General features: G+C 38.0%; 1 protein-coding gene across 1 annotated transcript; it reads left to right on the top strand.

Moving 5' to 3' along the window:
• Positions 1 to 718: 718 nt before the first annotated feature.
• gdi2 (GDP dissociation inhibitor 2) lies at positions 719 to 17,574 on the top strand. The gene is made up of 11 exons (XM_007252402.4): positions 719 to 877; positions 10,872 to 10,979; positions 11,101 to 11,200; positions 12,366 to 12,500; positions 12,835 to 13,033; positions 13,166 to 13,297; positions 13,447 to 13,546; positions 14,229 to 14,400; positions 15,105 to 15,249; positions 15,358 to 15,412; positions 16,204 to 17,574. The coding sequence occupies exons 1-11, from the start codon at positions 833 to 835 to the stop codon at positions 16,357 to 16,359; spliced, it is 1,347 nt and encodes a 448-aa protein (XP_007252464.3). The 5' UTR covers positions 719 to 832; the 3' UTR covers positions 16,360 to 17,574.
• The last annotated feature ends 625 nt before the right edge of the window (positions 17,575 to 18,199 follow it).

The following is an 18,199-nucleotide window of genomic DNA, read 5'->3' as shown; positions in this document are numbered from 1 at the left end:
TTCTCAGTGAATCCGGTCCAGCAGGAAATACCAGACCTGATCGTGTAGCTAAATGAGCTAAATCCGTAGTGTAACGCTTATTTTAATAAATAAAGAGATAAAGGTAGAATTGTGCGGTTTTGAATTGCGTTATACACAGCTCTGGAAAACATTAAGAGAACAGTTCAGTTTCTCTGACTTTGCTAAAATGGACATTTTTTTTATTCTATAAACTACAAAAAAACATTTCTCCTAAATTCTAAATAGAAATATTGTCATTTACAGCATTTCTTTGCAGAAAATGAAAAATGGCTGAAATGACCAAAAAAAAAGAGATGCAGAGCTTTCAGACCTCAAATAATGCAAATAAAACAAGTACGTATTCATAAAGTTTTAAGAGTTCAGAAATCAATAATAACCCTGTTTTTTAATCACAGTTTTCATGCATCTTGGCATGTTCTCTTCCACCAGTCTTACACACTGCTTTTTGGATAACTTTATTCCACTCCTGGTTCCAAGCAGTTTAGCTTGGTTTGATGGCTTGTGATCTTCTATCTTACTCTTGATTATATTCCAGAGTTTTATAATTTGGTCAAATCAAAGTAACTCATTATTTTTAAGTAGTCTCTGATTTTTTTATGTTGTATATATAACATATAGCCTGCTTTAGCTCCAAAGGCGAAGCCCGTTTTAAACAAGAAAAGCCCCTTAAACGTAAAGCACCCGACTCCTCCCTCCCCCGCCGCTCAGCCGACCTGCCTGACCATACACCGCCTTCTTTCACTCGCAGCTCCGCTGATCTCCATTTTCTTCAGGCCAGCGTACAGGAAAAGGGGATTAAACTCGAGGAAAAATGAATGAAGAATACGACGTTATCGTGCTGGGGACCGGACTCACGGTATACATGACTTATTTAGCTAAACTCTCGGCATTTTTAGCGTCTTTGTGCTTTTCTTGTGCTTTGAAAGCACCACGTATCTGCAAAGGCTTAAGCAGAGGCTGACAATGCTAACGGTAGGTTAGCTTGCTAGCTAACATATAGCTGTATCCCAGTCAAGCAGGCTAATAATTGTAGCACAGTGTAGAGCTAGGCTAAGCTAACTTAGCTAAGTGTTCCGCTGACTTCGCCCTACTTACTAATAAGCAGCGCCAAACGTCAGGATAGCTGATGGCTAACTAAGCTAATGAGGTGTTTATCATTAACGGGGTAGCTTAGTTAGATAAATAAAGATTAATGTCTCTTTTAGATCCGTAAGGGATTTCGTGCTGTTTATTATTTTAAAACACGTATTTATAAAAAACAAAGCTAGCTAGCTAATTTGCCAGATCGTTAGCTAGATTAGCTAGCTAGTTACTAGCTAGGTTAGCTACCTAGCTAACTAACGTCGCTAAACTAAGCTAAGCTAACATAGCTAGCTACGTGGCTACACAGAGCTTTCAGTGAATGCCAGCTGGACACCCGGTGTGTGGCTATAACCACCTATAACCAACAACCGGACACAGTTATATTGATTTTTATAGTGATTTACTTGTAATTTAGCTGGTTAAGTTACTTAGCTATCTAGCTATCTTAGCTAAGCTGGCTAACGCCATGTAGGTAGCTAGCTAGCTTAAGTATAAACCGCGAAACTGAGTTTTAACTCGTAAATAAGATTTCTTATACCAAACTGCTTCATTATATACAGATAAACCGAACAAATTGGCTCCCCGCAGTTTCTGTTTCGTATTTATCACGAGCTAAAGTTAGTCAGGGTGTGGATTTTTCTCCACTTAATCGGCTACCTCTTTAAATAGCTATGTCAGTGCCGTACTGAAAGTTAACTCATTGTTTAAGAAGGGTCAGTAAACAACCGCACCCTCATTACAGCATTAATCCTTACCAAATAACTCAACCCAATGCTTTATATGATGCACAGTTAATCCTTTATGGAATAACCAAACCACATTTTTGGTTATGACCCATTAAATACACCATACGTTATTTGTATGTATTTAGTTGTTTATATGTATTTTTAGTATAATGTTTAAAGGCATGTCTACGTCTAATAGAAAGTATCGTACAAGTGGCTCATAGATTAAAATATGCACTGTCTACAAGGATATGTAAAGAAGTATATTTGGTTGTTTATATTTGTATTACAATCTTGTTGTAAACTTCCTAATACAGTGGCTTTCATTCGTTGCCTGCTGGTGCACCACTCATGTATGTTTTGGGTGTTTCTTTCTCTACATTTGATTCATATGATCAGTTTAAGTCAAATGGAAATGTATGTTTGATATATCCAAAGAGATTCTCAATCTTTCCTCCCAAAAATATAATTCGTGGCATAGAGGGTTAAGTAGCTAGCTCTGTGTTGGAAACAAAACTAATGAAGTAACCACAGTGGTTGACAAGATACCTAAGTCATATTATTTTTTTTTTAGCTAGGTATCTCTGTTTCAGTACAAGAAGAGATACCTAGCTAAAGTAATAATAGACAATAGAACAGTGTTCTGGATTACTACAAGTAATGCTAGTAGACCTGCTAGTAGATGTAGCATATATACATTCTAATGTAGCTAGCAGCTAAATTACGAAAAGAATGTAAGCAAGTACCATCATTTATTATGCCTCTGTTGTCCTAATCAAATATTTTGTAATAAATATTCTTTTTAACTATTTAATCCTTGGGTGAAGTTCTACATTTCAATTCTGCCTTCTCAAAACTACATTACTTTAGCAATTAATGACAGTTTCACCAATTCTTAAAATCCTGAAACTTGTGAAATGCCTAAACACTAAATTAGACTAAACACTAAATAATCAACTTGGGTTTAGTATGTTATCCAATTGTAGACTCTTTGTTCATCCACAATAACAGATACAGGTCAACAGTTTCCATTAGGAGAAGCCAAATTGCTTTAACTAACTTTTTGCAAACAAGGTAAGTTTTTAGATGATGTGATTTCAGTGTAGTTACAAGTTTAAAATGTAATTTTTTTTTTTTTTTTTTTTTTTTTTTTTTTTTTACACTATATTGCATATATACGTTCCATTTATTCCATAATTTTGCAGACAGGCACTTAGTTTTATGCTGTTGCACTTATGCCATTTGTTATTCTTACATCAAATCTTTTGTTTGATGTGCTGTTTTTTGCGCACACACAAACGGAACGGAACAGTAAACAGTTAAGTATTTTGCAAAAAACGAAATGTGAAAGCCCTTCGTATATATTTGATCTCATTAACCGTAGTGGCCTTATAAAGGATTTTTATTTTCTTGCCCGCACCAGACTCTGTAATTTTGCGCCACACAGCATGTAATAACATGATGTGTAATTCAGTATTTTTGTTTATGCAAGTCATACTGATGTTACGACAGACTTAAAAAATGACTGATGATGAGTTTTAATCTACTTGCTGTAGCCTACTTTTCATTCAGGTTATAATGAAACAGGGTTTGTTTCAGCCCATAGTGGTAGTTGTTAAAAAGCCCAGCTTTACATCCCCTGCAGCTGCTGAAAATGAAGGATTAGCAAGGAAGATTAAGCTACACTCTTCACTTATTACTTTATTGCCATGTAAGAAGATAATTGCACGTTAGTGCGGAACCAATAGTGATTTTACTGCTTGGCTTAATGTAGATTTTAATGGTGTCACTGTGGACCAGGATATGCAAAACATGCAAGCATGAGTGATGTTCAGGAAACATTGAAATGGCCCCAGTCAGGCCCTGCACAGAGTAGCACATCTAAGCAGGAAAGAGGAAGTTGAGAATGTGGAGGAACACCTTTTTTCTGGAGGAGTTTCATATTGTCTGTACGTCACAAATAGGAATTTGTATGCAGCTTGACAGAAGTGAAAGTTCTGCAGAGTTCGCACTACCAGCATGGGCAGGGATAAAGAGAGCTATTTGCTAGTGAGACATTGCTTTTTGAAGTATCTCTAGAAGTGAAGGAAACAAGGTATGTTTTTATTACAGATTCTGTATTGTGTTTGTTTTGGATTTGTTTTACTAATCTGGACACAGATCTCTTTTGTGCATAGTTTTCTGTTTTAAATAAAGATAAGATTGTTCAATGGTGTCTTTAAGATGCAGTTGTTTATGTTGCTTAATCATTGTTTCTCTCTCTCCTTGACTCCTTCCCTCCCTCTCTTGTGCCCTGTTCAGTGGAATCTACTGTGATTGGCACTTGTCTGTGTATTGACAGCTAAATTAGCATGTAGAGGCTCTTATTATTATCAATAGCCACGTATTTTCTTCCACTGTGCAAAATGTCAGTTTTCTGGAAATTCAAGGAGTGAATAAAGCAAGTCATCATTCAGAAGCCAGGCCCAAATCTGAGTGTTCAGCTCGAAACAAGTGACAGCCAATAAAAAAAACAGTTGGTGAGCACAAAGGGGGAGGAGAAAAGTGGCAGTTTTGAGAATAGCAAGCCCTGGTAGATTTTGACACCATGATAGTAGGCTGACATTTGGGACTGTCTGATAGATAGACAGACAGACTGATGTAGTCAAACCTCTGGGCCTCAGCAGGCAGCCAGACTCATGAAAAAGGAGTTGAAATGTCAGTTTACCTGAGACATTGGGTTTCTTTCATGTGACTGACTAAAGTCTGTCTACGCTGAGAAACGAAGGCCCAGACCTCATGGTCTCAGCTGATTTTTATTTTTTTAAACCATAGTACTGTTTAACATTTAACTCTTATTGCATCCATTTAGTCATTCCGAGCATATGTGCTGTATTGGAACGGTCAGCAGTTTTGTACACTGTTTGATAGGTTTGAACTTGGATGGCTCTTATCTGCTGTAATTAAAGCTTGTCCAGATCCAGGTAGGAGATGTTGAAAGATCTTGATTTATTGTGGAATTTGTAGCTGAGTTAATTTTGTGGAATGGTGGGAATGTGGGTAGTTCTCAGTTGTCTTTAGTTTTTCTTGGCTCAGAAGCTGTTGGTTTTAGTTGATTTTATTTCATGCTCGCATGTTTGTTTATATTAGTGTATGTAATATAAGGCAGATCAAAACAAATTACTTTGAAAGGTCACAAACTAGGCTCTACCTTTTCCAGACTAGAAAAAATAAGTGTTGCAAATGTTTGTTTTTAAATATAGAGATATCAGAGAAAATTTTATACACACATTTTATATATATATATATATATGTGTGTGTGTGCGTGTGTGTGTATATCGGAAGTGTTCCTCAGTCTTTGTCCTGGATGCAATCTGCATGTTATGTTATAACACACCCCCTTAAACTTTAAAAGGACTTGTTAATTGAAAAGTCAGCATCAGTCTGTATGTATCTTTGTTGGGATAAGGAAAGTCAGATTAGGATGTGCATTATTATTGTGTGGCTGTCAGTGGTCAGTGGTGCCAGCTTTTTTTTTCTTTATTAAGGTATTAAGAGCATTTCAGGTGCAAGTGTACAGTAAGAGCCTCTTGTAACACTTATACTTAACCTCCAGTGCTATGACACAAACCACTATGACGTCAACACTTAAAATGGTGTCTGTTTACAGATAAAGCCCCACCCTAGAGCTGGGCGATATGGGAAAAAATCTTATCACGATATAGTTTTCCATATCAGTCGATATCGATATGTATCACGATATAAATCAAATCACTTTGTGTCACACTTAAAGGTTTGTTTTTATTAGTGAGAGAATAAGGGAGTGATGGAAGTTTTATCACAATATTTTTTTCTGTATCTCCATAATTATTAGGGCTGGCCCGAATAGCATTTTTTGAGCTCCGGATATTTGGCAGTAATTGGTAGCGAATATTCCAATATTAGTTTTTAAAAAAAACAAATTAATCATGAACGCGAGCCAGAACCCGAGCTTGAACGTCAGCCTGACTCAGGCGCTGCATGAACTCGGGCTTTTTTCCAATTTTTTCCAATTTTCCATGACTGAAAAAAAAACTTGGGCTATAAGCTCAATATTAAATATTTCGTTTGTTTAGAAATTATTTTATATTCTTAAACCATGTTAAATTATATTAGATTAGTAGGGCTGGCCCGAATAGCGTTTTTTGAGCTCAGAATATTGGGCACTGATTGGCAGCCAATATTGGAATATTTGTTTTTAAAAAGACGGATTAAAAACTGATTAAAGTAAAACAAAAATTGCAACTCGGCCCCTTTAATTCACCACAAAGTTTTCCAAGACCCAGCCGGAAAAAAAAAGATTTCCCACCTTTTCCTCAGCTGGGTCGGGCTCAAAAAATGATTTGTGATAGGCTGTTTTTTGGTTTGTTTGTTTAAGCACTTAGGCTTTTGTACTGCTGCAGTGCAATATTTAGATTTTATATTCTGAAATTCGTTAGGTTTTATTTCTTTTAGCATTTTGAACTTTTTTTCCAATTTCAAATTTATTTTTTTCTGTTCGTTATGTTCTATCGGTCCTTGCGTTTTTTGTAGTTGAAGTTGAATTTAATATTGAAGTTCAATATTTCTAATTTATATTTTGAAATTCGTTAGATTATATTTATTATTGTATTTTGAGCTCACTTTAGTTGGTTATTTTCCAAATTCATATCTATTTTTCTGTTATTATTAAATGTTATTAGCTTATTAGCTTAGCTTGTCATTTAGCATACAGAACTTCTCACGGATTTTTAATGAATGTTGATTTATTAATTTAAAAGCTGTACCTTATTAAAAGTATTTTAAGCCAGACAGACACTGTGTGATTTTTTAATGAGTTTATCTGCACTTTTAAATGGTTTGTCCTGTAGGAAACGCACACGATTTGTATGCTGACACTGTTGTCTGACTGAGGAGCTGCTTTCCGTCAAATGCAGCCTGTAGGCAGGAAAAAATCCAGCCAGAACCGACCATATCATGAGCCAGTTTTAAAGCCAGTAATTTAGTAGAGCATTAAACTACAAATCTGAGATGTACCTGCTGTACTTCTTAATCTCTGCCCCCAAAACGGTCCATTAACTTGCTTGACAGACGCGTCAAATCCCCCGCGAGCACGCGCGGCGCACAGCGCACCGATTAATTCATGCGTTGAGCTTTAAACGCGCAGCTGAGCTGTAATTGGGGAAATATCACAAAAATCACAGTGTGATTTGTTACATTAAAAAAAAGACCATTTTCTTCCGCCTAATCTGAGAGGAAAGCGGTGTTCTCGACCGGCCCGAGTTCATGCAGCGCCTGAGTCAGGCTGGCGTTCAAGCTCGGGTTCGGGCTCGCGTTCAGGCAGATAATCTAAATGATAAATGATTTTGTGTTTTTGCACTTGGGCCATAAGCTCAATATTAAAAAGTTCGTTTGTTTAGAAATTATTTTATATCCTTAAACCATGTTAAATTATATTAGATTAGAGGAAAGTCATTTAGACATCATTCTTAAGGTGTTTTTGTCCTGTTACCACTCCGCAAAAAAACCTCTTCCTTTAATCCGCGCCCCACATACACATTTTTGCAGCACCTGCCCCGAGGTCCTAATATAAATTGAATTAATTACATTTAGTGCTTAAAATTTACTTAAAATTTATTTAAAACGTGCTGAACAGTGCGGCCGTTTATTCCCAAAGTACAAACACTATGGTTGTTTGCGTGTGTCGGGCCATACTCCACTATTCTTTAGGGTTTTTTGTTGCATGCATGAGAATAACTATTACAATTTTCTTAACTATTTATTAATTTGCTCCAGCGTCTTCTGGATTGATTACACGTTGTGTTTTCGTTGTTTGCCGCGCCACTTAGACGGAAATGGAAATGAATGTTTATCGAATTCTATTGCACAGGCTTATCATCGTCATCGAGGGAAAAATTATCGCGAAACAAATCGATATCGTTATATCGCCCAGCACTACCCCACCCTTCAACAAACAAAAAACAGTCAGCTTGCTGGTTTCATGTAGGATGCTGAAGGATTGAAGGATTACTAAACCATCCTCCAAGTGGAGATCTGTGCAAGCGCAGTAGCAGAACAAGCCAAACATTATTTTGTGCATTTATTGATCCAAATGCTAATTACATCTTAGAGTTCTCAAAGCTGTTTTGAAATGATGGGCTTTTAAATGCTAACATATTATCTTGAAAAAAATCCATGCAGTTCTGTATAATTGGCATGGTTTGGTCTGTATATATTTAACATATTTGATATGATAAGCCATATACCTTTGCTGTGTCTCTGAAGCAATTACTAGAGCATCAGCACAAAACAAATCATGCCCAGTTCTGACAGAATTTGGTGGTCCCTGTTAAATGTTACATATAGTTTATATTCAAATACAATTCTTCTCATCTGTCAGTAGTGAGGTTGTAGAAAGCATGTTGTATAGATGCTGCGTTGGTGCTTTATTCTGCAATCTGGAGTGATGAGCGTTTCAGCTAAAAGGAGAGACATTGATTTTTCTGTGAGGGGTGTGATTGCGACCAGCTTTTTAGCTCTAGCACAGTCATCAGAAACCACCAAAGCCAGAAAAAGCGCAAGTGGTTGCAAATGAAGACGTGTGGCAGTTTAGTTTTCCCTTGATTTTGAGGGTGTGTCTCTATTTGGATGCCAGTCAAGCAAGGAATGCTCTGGCCAGGTCTAACTCAGACTGAATAGGGAGAGGAGAGTGCTCAGTGAGAACAAAACAGAAGAGCATCCATAAGCTGCATTTCCTGTTCAACAATGGAGCAAAATCTACTGTCCTCTGATGGGCAACAACAGGGGCCATCATCACACCCCCTATAAAAGATTGGATTTAACGCATTACAAACAAAACCCTCTTTCCCTGCAGCACTTTGGTACTGTCAGTCCTGCTGTGGGAAGCTTGGCTTCGTTCAGACCCACTGCTTTTTTACTATGCTCACACCCTGGCTCCATTCCTTTTTAAAAGAATCCTGCTACTTGTGTTGGAATTTCCATGGTGATCCTCTGGAGCGATTTGATTTGGTCTGCAATAATGCATAAAGAAATGTTATCTGAGTCTTAACAAGCAGTTACGTGACGCAAATTAGTGTCTGCGTTGTTGCGGATGGCCTGTTGTTCATGCCCTGTGTAAAGTCCACCTCATCACATGGCTCTGAGGTTTGCCGCCTCTACAACTAGAGCTAATCGCATTACAGCCTCTGAGAAGGCAAGGAAATGTTCAGTGTTAGCTCATGTGCTTATTTGTTATTTCTCAAACTGGCTTTAACATGGCTTATTCATGTGATGGTACCCCTTATTACAATGTTTACTTCAGGAGCGTATTATAAAAGAGTGTTGTCTGTGTAGCTCTGAAGCCCGTATAAATTCCAGCTCTGAAATGGGGCGTGATCTGAATTCTTTGGAATCATTGGCTTCCACCTCTCTACACATGCTGTATTTAAGTCTGTTTAGTGTCGTGCCTTCACTTTAATATCCTTTGTTATATACTGTTAAAAATAAAGGTCTACTACAAAGGATTTTCAAAGGAGCAATGCTGTAAAAGAACCATTTTAATTTTACAAAGCAATATGCTCTGATCAGCCATAACATTATCACCACCTGCCATAAAGTAAGTAGGTCCCCCTTTGTGGCACCACAGTTGATCTGACAGTTGAATGCATGGACTTTACAAGATATCTAAAGGAGTTATTTGGTATTTGGCACCAAGATATTCTGGGGTGGGGGCTCCTTGGATCATATCAATGGGCCTTATGAGGGTATGGCTCTGTCACTGGCCATCACATTGTTCTTTCTTGGACCACGTTTGGTAGGTATTGACTAGAGATTGACGAGTCAGTGTTTTTGAGACAGATGCTGAGCATCTTTTAGTTTAGTCACATTACTTATTTAGTATTGTGAATGTGGAGAAAGCCACATTAAGTGTTACTGGCAAACTTTAATGAATCATCATGCAGGGCTTCTGCAGTGTTCTGTTCATTGTCTCTACAAGTAAACTGTACTTTATTTAATGAATTCAACCACATGTAAATGTATAATTGCCACAAAATCCTACACTGTGAAGGTCTGAGTGGAAACACCATTAAAAGTGGGAATGCTTTCCAGCTGTTTCTGCTGTACTTTTGATGGTAGTGAAATCTGGTCTGCACTGTTTGCTGTTTTGTGTGGTCAGTGGTGTTTGTTAGCTCTGCCGTATTGTAATACTCTACTGGGCTTAATCATGTACTTGGTCAATACTTAGAATGGGCATCAAGCTATTAAAGTTTGGCCCTTGTCGAAGTGATGTTTTTTTATTTTTTGCTTAAAACATGTTTTTGTGGAAAATCAGTGTTTTCACTTCTGTCACTTGTGTAAATGTTATAGCTGATGTAAAGGTTAGTTACCCCCTTTGTCCTTTACAGAAGTTATTTTATGGCAAACTCTTTGGTAGCATCTTTATTTCCAAGAGTGTAACTGTGTACAGCTGTTGCTTTAGTAAAGTGTAGCATCCAGTTTTCTTTCTTTAGATCAAAAATGCTTAATTTACTCAGAGAAGAGCAGCAGAGTTTTCTTGTCTATTTTGTCCTTGTGATAAAGCAAACCAGATGGGTTGTCCATCTGTCGCTTAGTCAAGTCAGCTTGGTGTTTCTGAAGGAAATGAATGGATAGGAATTGTCTTTCCTCAGTCCAAATTACAACCAAAGACCGGATAAATAAGAACTGTCTGTCTATGAAATGCCATGCATGAGGTGAAAGCGGAAGTGTCAGCAGCTCAGAGCTTTATATCCTTTTAGTCCTGAAGCTTGAGACCATCATAGCTAAATTTAAGGAAGTGCAGGGTGACTCTGAAACTGAGGATATTGGGTGTGGGCACATGCAGAAAAATGTAGGAGTGAGTCACCTGGTTGTTGTTTTTTTTTTTGTTTGTTTGTTTTTTGATGCCCCATAGGGACATGTTAAGAATGTGTACCTTTTATTTATATGTTAGCATGTCTGTTGGAACAGAAAAAAAGTACATTTTTTAAATGTTTTTTTTTTTTGCTTGCTGTTTGTTTCCTATAGGAATGTATCCTGTCGGGGATCATGTCTGTGAAGGGGAAGAAAGTCCTCCATATGGACCGGAACTCTTATTATGGGGGAGACAGTGCCTCCATTACCCCTCTGGAGGATGTAAGCCCTTCTATTCAAACCTTTTTAGTATAAAGATAGTATATCCGCCATTTAAGTGGTATTTTATATTACCATATTATAGCACACAAAGTTAAATTAAAATGTAAATTTCTTTCCTTAGCTGTTCAAACGTTTCAGTCTACCTGGCAGCCCACCTGAGTCAATGGGAAAAGGCCGTGACTGGAACGTTGACCTCATCCCTAAGTTCCTCATGGCTAACGGTGAGAATGAACAACCGTTTCCTGTGCGTTTCCTGCACACCCTGAGCTGCGGTCCTCAGCAAATAATAGCTAATCACATTCTGGAGAACTCCGAGCCAAGTGCTGCCAGATTCCACAGCTCAGCTGATCCTGTTGCCTAGCAATCAGTTATGATTTAACACTTTATTCAGCCAGCTGGTCATTCATGCATCGAAAAGAGGATCATAATAATGGAATGGAGCTTTGTGCGAATGTAATGATGGTGTCTAAAAGGGATTACAATATTAAAGAGAAATTGTTTATTGATGAAAAGTGAATAATTGAAAGGAGACTGTAGTGCCCTGTTGGTCCTTCCAAACATTAATACAAGATGACATAAGGTTTGGCGTGGTCCCATACAGGTTTTATACAAGACCTTCTACAGCACATTTGATTAGAGATGTTGCAGCTGAGCCTGTAAATTCTGTACACTTGTAAGTGCGAAGTTAGTGTCCGTTAGTCCAATAAAGGCTTGGTTTGCAATAAATCTGATGACCTGGCTGGCCAAGGAAGTGTTGCGATCTGGCAGAGGCATTCCTGGGGAAACTCTTGCTGTGTATGGGCGAAAAGACCCAAGTGGAATACCTTCCATTACAGTCAATATCTTGTCATAGAATTTAATTTTATATTAAACAATATATATTTTAAACTGTACAACTCAAATCAATTTTAGTATTACAGCAAATCAGTGAATTAATAACTGGCATAAACTTCCATAGAATTCCACATTGTGTACCGTACCAAACATATTTTAGCCAATATTATAACTTTACAAAAATAATGGAACAAAAATAACAGTACGTGCCAAATTTTCTTTACTTTTCATTACACTGTCAAACACTTACTGAGACAAACCAGCCTTTTTACATTATCAAGGTAGTCTACAGTATAATCTGCTCATGTGCCAACGCCAGTGTGCACAGTTGCATGTTGGTGGGTGTGTGTAATTGTGCAGTTTTACTGTGAAGACAGGAATGCAATCATTGGTGTCTGCATTGCACAGCGCTAAGTCACATTTCTGGCCCGGTGTGTTTGTTAGGCTATGCTGTATGTTGCAGCGTAAAGTATGCAGTTACATGTGCTCTGTACACTAAATTTGATATGCTTTTTGCAAATGTCATTGTTTTCCCCTGTGTGCATGTTTTAGGTCAGCTGGTTCGTATGCTGCTGATCACACAGGTGACACGTTACCTGGACTTCAAAGTGATCGAGGGAAGCTTCGTCTACAAGAAGGGTGGCATCTACAAGGTGCCCTCCACTGAGACTGAAGCTCTAGCTTCTAGTAAGTAGGATTTTTTTTTATTGTGTGAAATTTTCATCAGTCCTGAACCCTCTCATATCTATGAGGAAGAAGAAAATAAAATTTTAATATGTTGACACTAAAGCAGTTTCTTTTTTGGTATTACTTCCCTTTTTATATTTAGAACACAGTAGTCTGGTTATGATCAGATTATTGTTATGGCTGGTGTTTTGGCAGTTCCTCTCCCAACCTGCTAAAAAAAGTTCCTTAAAGCTGTTGTGCTCTGATATTTAGTTTAACACAGTAACTAGTCTTGTCTGTGTTCACTCATCATGGGTCATGTGAGAACATCTAAAGGTTCTCTTTGCTTTTGCAGGTCTCATGGGGCTGTTTGAGAAGAGGAGGTTCAGAAAGTTTCTGGTTTTTGTTGCCAACTTCGATGAGAACGACCCAAAGACCATGGAGGGTGTCGACCCTAAGAAGACCACAATGCGTGAGGTTTACAAGAAATTTGACTTGGGCCAAGACGTCATTGACTTCACAGGCCACGCCATTGCCCTCTATCGTACAGACGAGTGAGTTGTCTGATCACTGGGACATGTCACGTCTCCAGCTAAATGCATTGAATACATCTGGTTGAAAACAAATGTGTTCTTTATCTCCTTTTCATGCTTTTCCCTCCTCTTTATCACCCCACCCCCCTCTAGTTATCTGGATCAGCCCTGTATAGAGACGATAAACAGAGTTAAGTTGTACAGTGAGTCCTTGGCCAGATATGGGAAGAGCCCATACCTGTACCCCCTGTATGGTCTTGGAGAACTCCCCCAGGGTTTTGCCAGGTCAGTCACTTGCACCTGTTTTGTGTTGTTTTTTTTTTTTGTTTTGTTTTTTTTGCATCTGATAGTACAATAGGTACTGTAGAGGTAACCATCTGAGCTTTGTTGGTTTACAGTGTCATTCTACAGCATTGTGTGTTATGTTTGTACAGATTAAGTGCCATCTATGGAGGAACTTACATGCTGAACAAGCCAATTGAAGAAATCATCTTTGAGAACGGCAAAGTAGTGGGTGTGAAATCCGAGGGAGAGGTGAGGTTCCTGTTTGTTGTGCCCTTGTTCTGATCATTTAGAATAGATAAAGCCTTATTATACCACATTTAGTTCCGACTCTGCAAGGTCATTGGCTGAGAGGCATTGTATGAGTGCCGTAATCAGCCGGTAATGTACTGTAACTGAAGCTCTCCATGTACTACTCTGCCACATACAGGTAACCTAGCAACAATGCAGCGCTTACAAGCCAAACAGAGCAGCAATGGATTTTTTTTACATTTTTATAACCAAATAGATGTAATTGTCTTATCCTCCTTAACTTAAAATCTTTCTATAAACAGTGGTTATGCAACTGCAGTATAATCGCAAAAATACACCAGAGATTTCTGCTATAATGTGTAATATTGGCTCTGCTGTGATGTGGTCATAGGCACAAGGCAGAGCAGTGCCAATATTACACGTTATAGCACTCCCTTTTGTATATTATTGTTTAATTATTACTCAAAGCATGCCCCCCCCCCCTCTTTTTAATGCACCAAATATACATCAGCCTGATAAGTTCATTCAGATGAATTCAGATGGAGAAACATGATTAGATTTTAAATGTCAAACTATATTTGATTCTGTATCAATCACCTCTATCCATGTGATTTTATTAAGTGATATATCCTTCGTTGTAATATTGTGCTAAATTAATGGTGCTATTTTATTCTTTGTCCAGATTGCCCGCTGTAAGCAGCTGATTTGCGACCCCAGCTATGTCTCAGATCGTGCCAAGGTGGTGGGCAAGGTGATCAGAGTCATCTGCATCTTGAGTCACCCGATCAAGAGCACCTCAGATGCCAATTCCTGCCAGATCATCATCCCCCAGAACCAGGTCAACAGGAAGCACGGTAAGGCGCACAGTGCTGCAAAAGAGTTTTTTTTTTTTTTTTTAACTTCAGTTAACATTTAATGAGTAGCCCACTTTGCGTTCACCAGTGACTATTAAGAATGTTGGTTTTGGTGAGTGCAAAGATTGAAGAAAAAAAAAAAAAAAGATGGGCATGGCTCACACTAGGTGGAAGCCACCCTAGGTCTAGCACCTCTTCTGGCTGTTTGCAATGTGATTTGTAGCTCTGCCCATCCTCATGTTTCTGCAACAGGCAAAACAGCCTATTTGCCACCTCATTTCTCTTCTATCTTTCCATCTCTAATGTTTGAGTTTGCCTTGTGCTAATATTGTCCATTCCCCCTCTGAGGCAAACAAACGGAGTAAACAGAGCTGAGCTGTAATTTGTTGTACATTGTTTGATCATAAAATCAATTCTATTCCAGTCAACAACCCTAGGTGTAGATATACTGTACACTTCCAACTCAAATCTAACACACCCCATTTCACTAATCAAGCACTCTTTTGGGCAGTAATTAGAGACATCATGTGTGGTTGTTTAGTGGTTGGAGCTAAAGCTAAGTGAAAGCAGCCTGAGATGCATGTTCTAGGAGATGTAGGACTTCTGGTTTCTACTGTACTGGGTACTAGGAATAGATCCATTGTATCAATGTTTCTACAGTTGTTGGATCAACATAATTTATGCTTTTTTTTCTCCATCATTAGATATCTATGTGTGCATGATCTCATATGCACACAATGTGGCAGCCCAGGGTAAATACATTGCCATTGTCAGCACCACTGTGGAAACTAACGACCCTGAGAAAGAGATCAAGCCAGCCCTGGACCTCCTGGAACCTATCGAGCAAAAGTAAGTGTTAAGTACATGTTTAAACTTAGAATATATAATTGCTGTATTGATTGGAAGGTATATAGCATTCTGCCCATTGTTTATATGTGTTTAAATTTTTTTTTACAGGTTTGTGAGCATCAGTGATCTGTATGCTCCAACTGATGTCGGAGCTGAGAGCCAGGTTAGTTCATTACAACAAATACTATAAATTTTGTAAAGATGCAGCAAAAATAATATATTGTGCATGATTTCACTGGCAATAACATTTTAGCATTGTGTTTTACATTATTATGTTTATGATTATGTTTAGAAAATTGGGCAATGCTTCTGTCTGTTTCTTTTTTTACTAGTTTGTTTTATGTATAATATTCTGGTTATACAGGTGCAGGTTCTTCTAAACTGAGAAAAGGGAAACTGATGTAAAATTAATGCTGATGCATTGTAGCATCGCAGAATAATGTAATCTGTTGCATGTGATGCCCTGTAATGACAATGTATTAATTTTAGATAGAATTGGTGCTTTTAACTTATATAAAGCACTGAAAATATATACACAACTCAGTCAAAAACTTCATACCACATTTCTATACTATTTTTCAGTGCCACTGACCATATATGAACCATTTTTTTTAATATATTTTTATAACTACAGACTGTAGTCCATGATGTTGGTTTGTTAGTATTGTATGTTGTACTGGTAAAAGTGGAGTTTTTAAACACCTCAGTGCCACTTCTGTACTTTGAATAGTTCACTAGCTAGAAATGTCCTGAGAGCACTGATGAAGGACTGGAGGACCAAATTAAACTATGCAGCTACAGATTTAGAGCTTCTGTATCCAACTTTACATCTGCAAGGTTGGGCCAATTAGGTTGAAGTGCCTAATTGAGTTTTTAAAAACTCCACCAGCAATGAAAAACAGGGTCAGAGGTCATGTGGTACATTTATAAAACTTGCATTTTGTTTGGGTTCAGGTCTTCATCTCCCGCTCCTACGACGCCACAACTCACTTCGAGACAACTTGTGATGACATCAAAGACATCTACAAGCGCATGACCGGCACAGACTTTGACTTTGCTGAGATGGAGCGCAAGAAGAACGACATCTTCGGCGATGGGGCCGACCAGTAATGAGGCAGAGATCACTGTTGAATATCAGATATTCAGAGGATGGTAAATCTTTAAGAAACAAAAGAAAAATTGAAAAAAAAGAAAAAAAGGTAACCAAAATGGGCTAGATGATGATGATGATTTCAAGTATATGTTTTTGCCCGTAAAGGAATTTCATGTATACCGTTACAAATTTAGCATTTAAAGGGGGGAGAAGGGTCTGGCGGTCTGCTTTGTATAATCAGGTTGAGAGACATTGCACTGATTGTTGGTCGACGTCCTGTATCTGGTTGCCATCATGTCATTGTGTTGTCACCCTGCTCAGACAGGGAGGATGTTTAGTCCAAAGATGCCAAATGATCAGATCTTTCTCAATTGATATAAAGGCACAGGTAACAGACAGTACTTAAACAAAGAAAAACGCAAAGTATTTTTTATAATTATGTGCAAAAACTCAGACGGCCTCTCGAGCAGAAGTGTGTAGGAGACGGAAAAACTGTAACATTAATGAGCTGGTAAGGCAGAAGAAATCCTCAAATAATTTTAAGCCGCACTCACCAACTGAGTTGAATTGATGCATTGTGTTTTACTACAGATTGGTGCTTTAACTAGTTACTGAACTGTAGCTAGCAACGTATGTCCTAACCTTGCTTTGCAAATGTAAGGGAAGTATCAAGCACATGAAATGTATATAATCTTCTTCTCCTTCAAGTATTGCTCATTCAGCCTCTGATTATATACACATTTTTTGCTAAAAAGACAAATGAGAAAACTGCATTAATTTGACATAACTGACCTTTTAGCTGTAAATTGTGCGGCTGAAAATTGGAAGGACGGAGCTTGGGGCTTTTCCAGCAATTGCCTTTACATCTCTGTTGTGAGGGGCAGTGCTTGATTCTCAGGCCATTTGGTCAGAGGCTGGCACATGTCAACGGGAAAGCTACTTAACCGTATAAGTCTGTGAGAGCTGCTTTGAACACTGTGCTTTAGAGGAACTGTCTCTCTGGCTGGTTTTGGTTGCAGAGAGAGAAGCTCTTAAAAGCAGATGAGAAAAGTGGCCTAGTTCTGCTTTATATCTCTGTTGCGTTAGTAAGGACCAAATGTCTGCTGCAGTATTGACATGACGGGGGCCCTGTGCGAAATGTCATCAGTGTTTTAAACAACCAAGAACTGTGCTGAGCAAAATGGGGCTTAAATGATTTCTGTACTGCGAAGTAAAATGTTATCTTGTGAAAATCGTTGTCTGACCTTTATTTCTGAATTGTAGCTCCACACGGCTGCATTTACCTAGCCGCCACCAGGGGGGTTTACAGCTGAAAACCTTCTGCCGTATGCCTCTGTTATTGCACACAGAATAATAATGTAGTTATGAAAGGAACTGAAATGTGTGTTTGTCTGCAATGGCCCTATTTTTACAGCTTTTTTTAGATTTTATTTTACAAAAACTCCCTTCAAAACTTGTTCTATAGGGGTAAATTTGATTCAGTTAACAGGCTCGTAAAAATGGTATTGTTAATGCACACACTAATTGAAATGGAAAAACTATTTATATACTTTCAGTGAGAATTTAAATACATGATTAAGTATGATAAAGCAAACTAATGGACAACCACCCCAAACACACACACTTTTATCTTTTTCTCTCTCTCTTCCTCTCTCTCTCTCTCTCTCTCATATGTATCTCATATATATCTTTAGAGACCACTAAGTTAGTGAAATGATGCAGGGCTATACAGAAACACCAGAACACTTTTTTTTTTTCTTCAAAGAAGCAAAAAAAAAAACAAAAAAACAGCTCACATGTCATTCATTCATTCATACTAGAGACACAATTATACATTTTAAATGAATTTAAAACAAT

Source organism: Astyanax mexicanus, chromosome 2, assembly GCF_023375975.1.
Source record: "Astyanax mexicanus isolate ESR-SI-001 chromosome 2, AstMex3_surface, whole genome shotgun sequence".
Lineage (NCBI taxonomy): Eukaryota > Metazoa > Chordata > Actinopteri > Characiformes > Acestrorhamphidae > Astyanax > Astyanax mexicanus.
The sequence above is the reverse complement of the archived record's forward strand: the minus strand, read 5'-3'. Positions and strand labels throughout refer to the sequence as shown.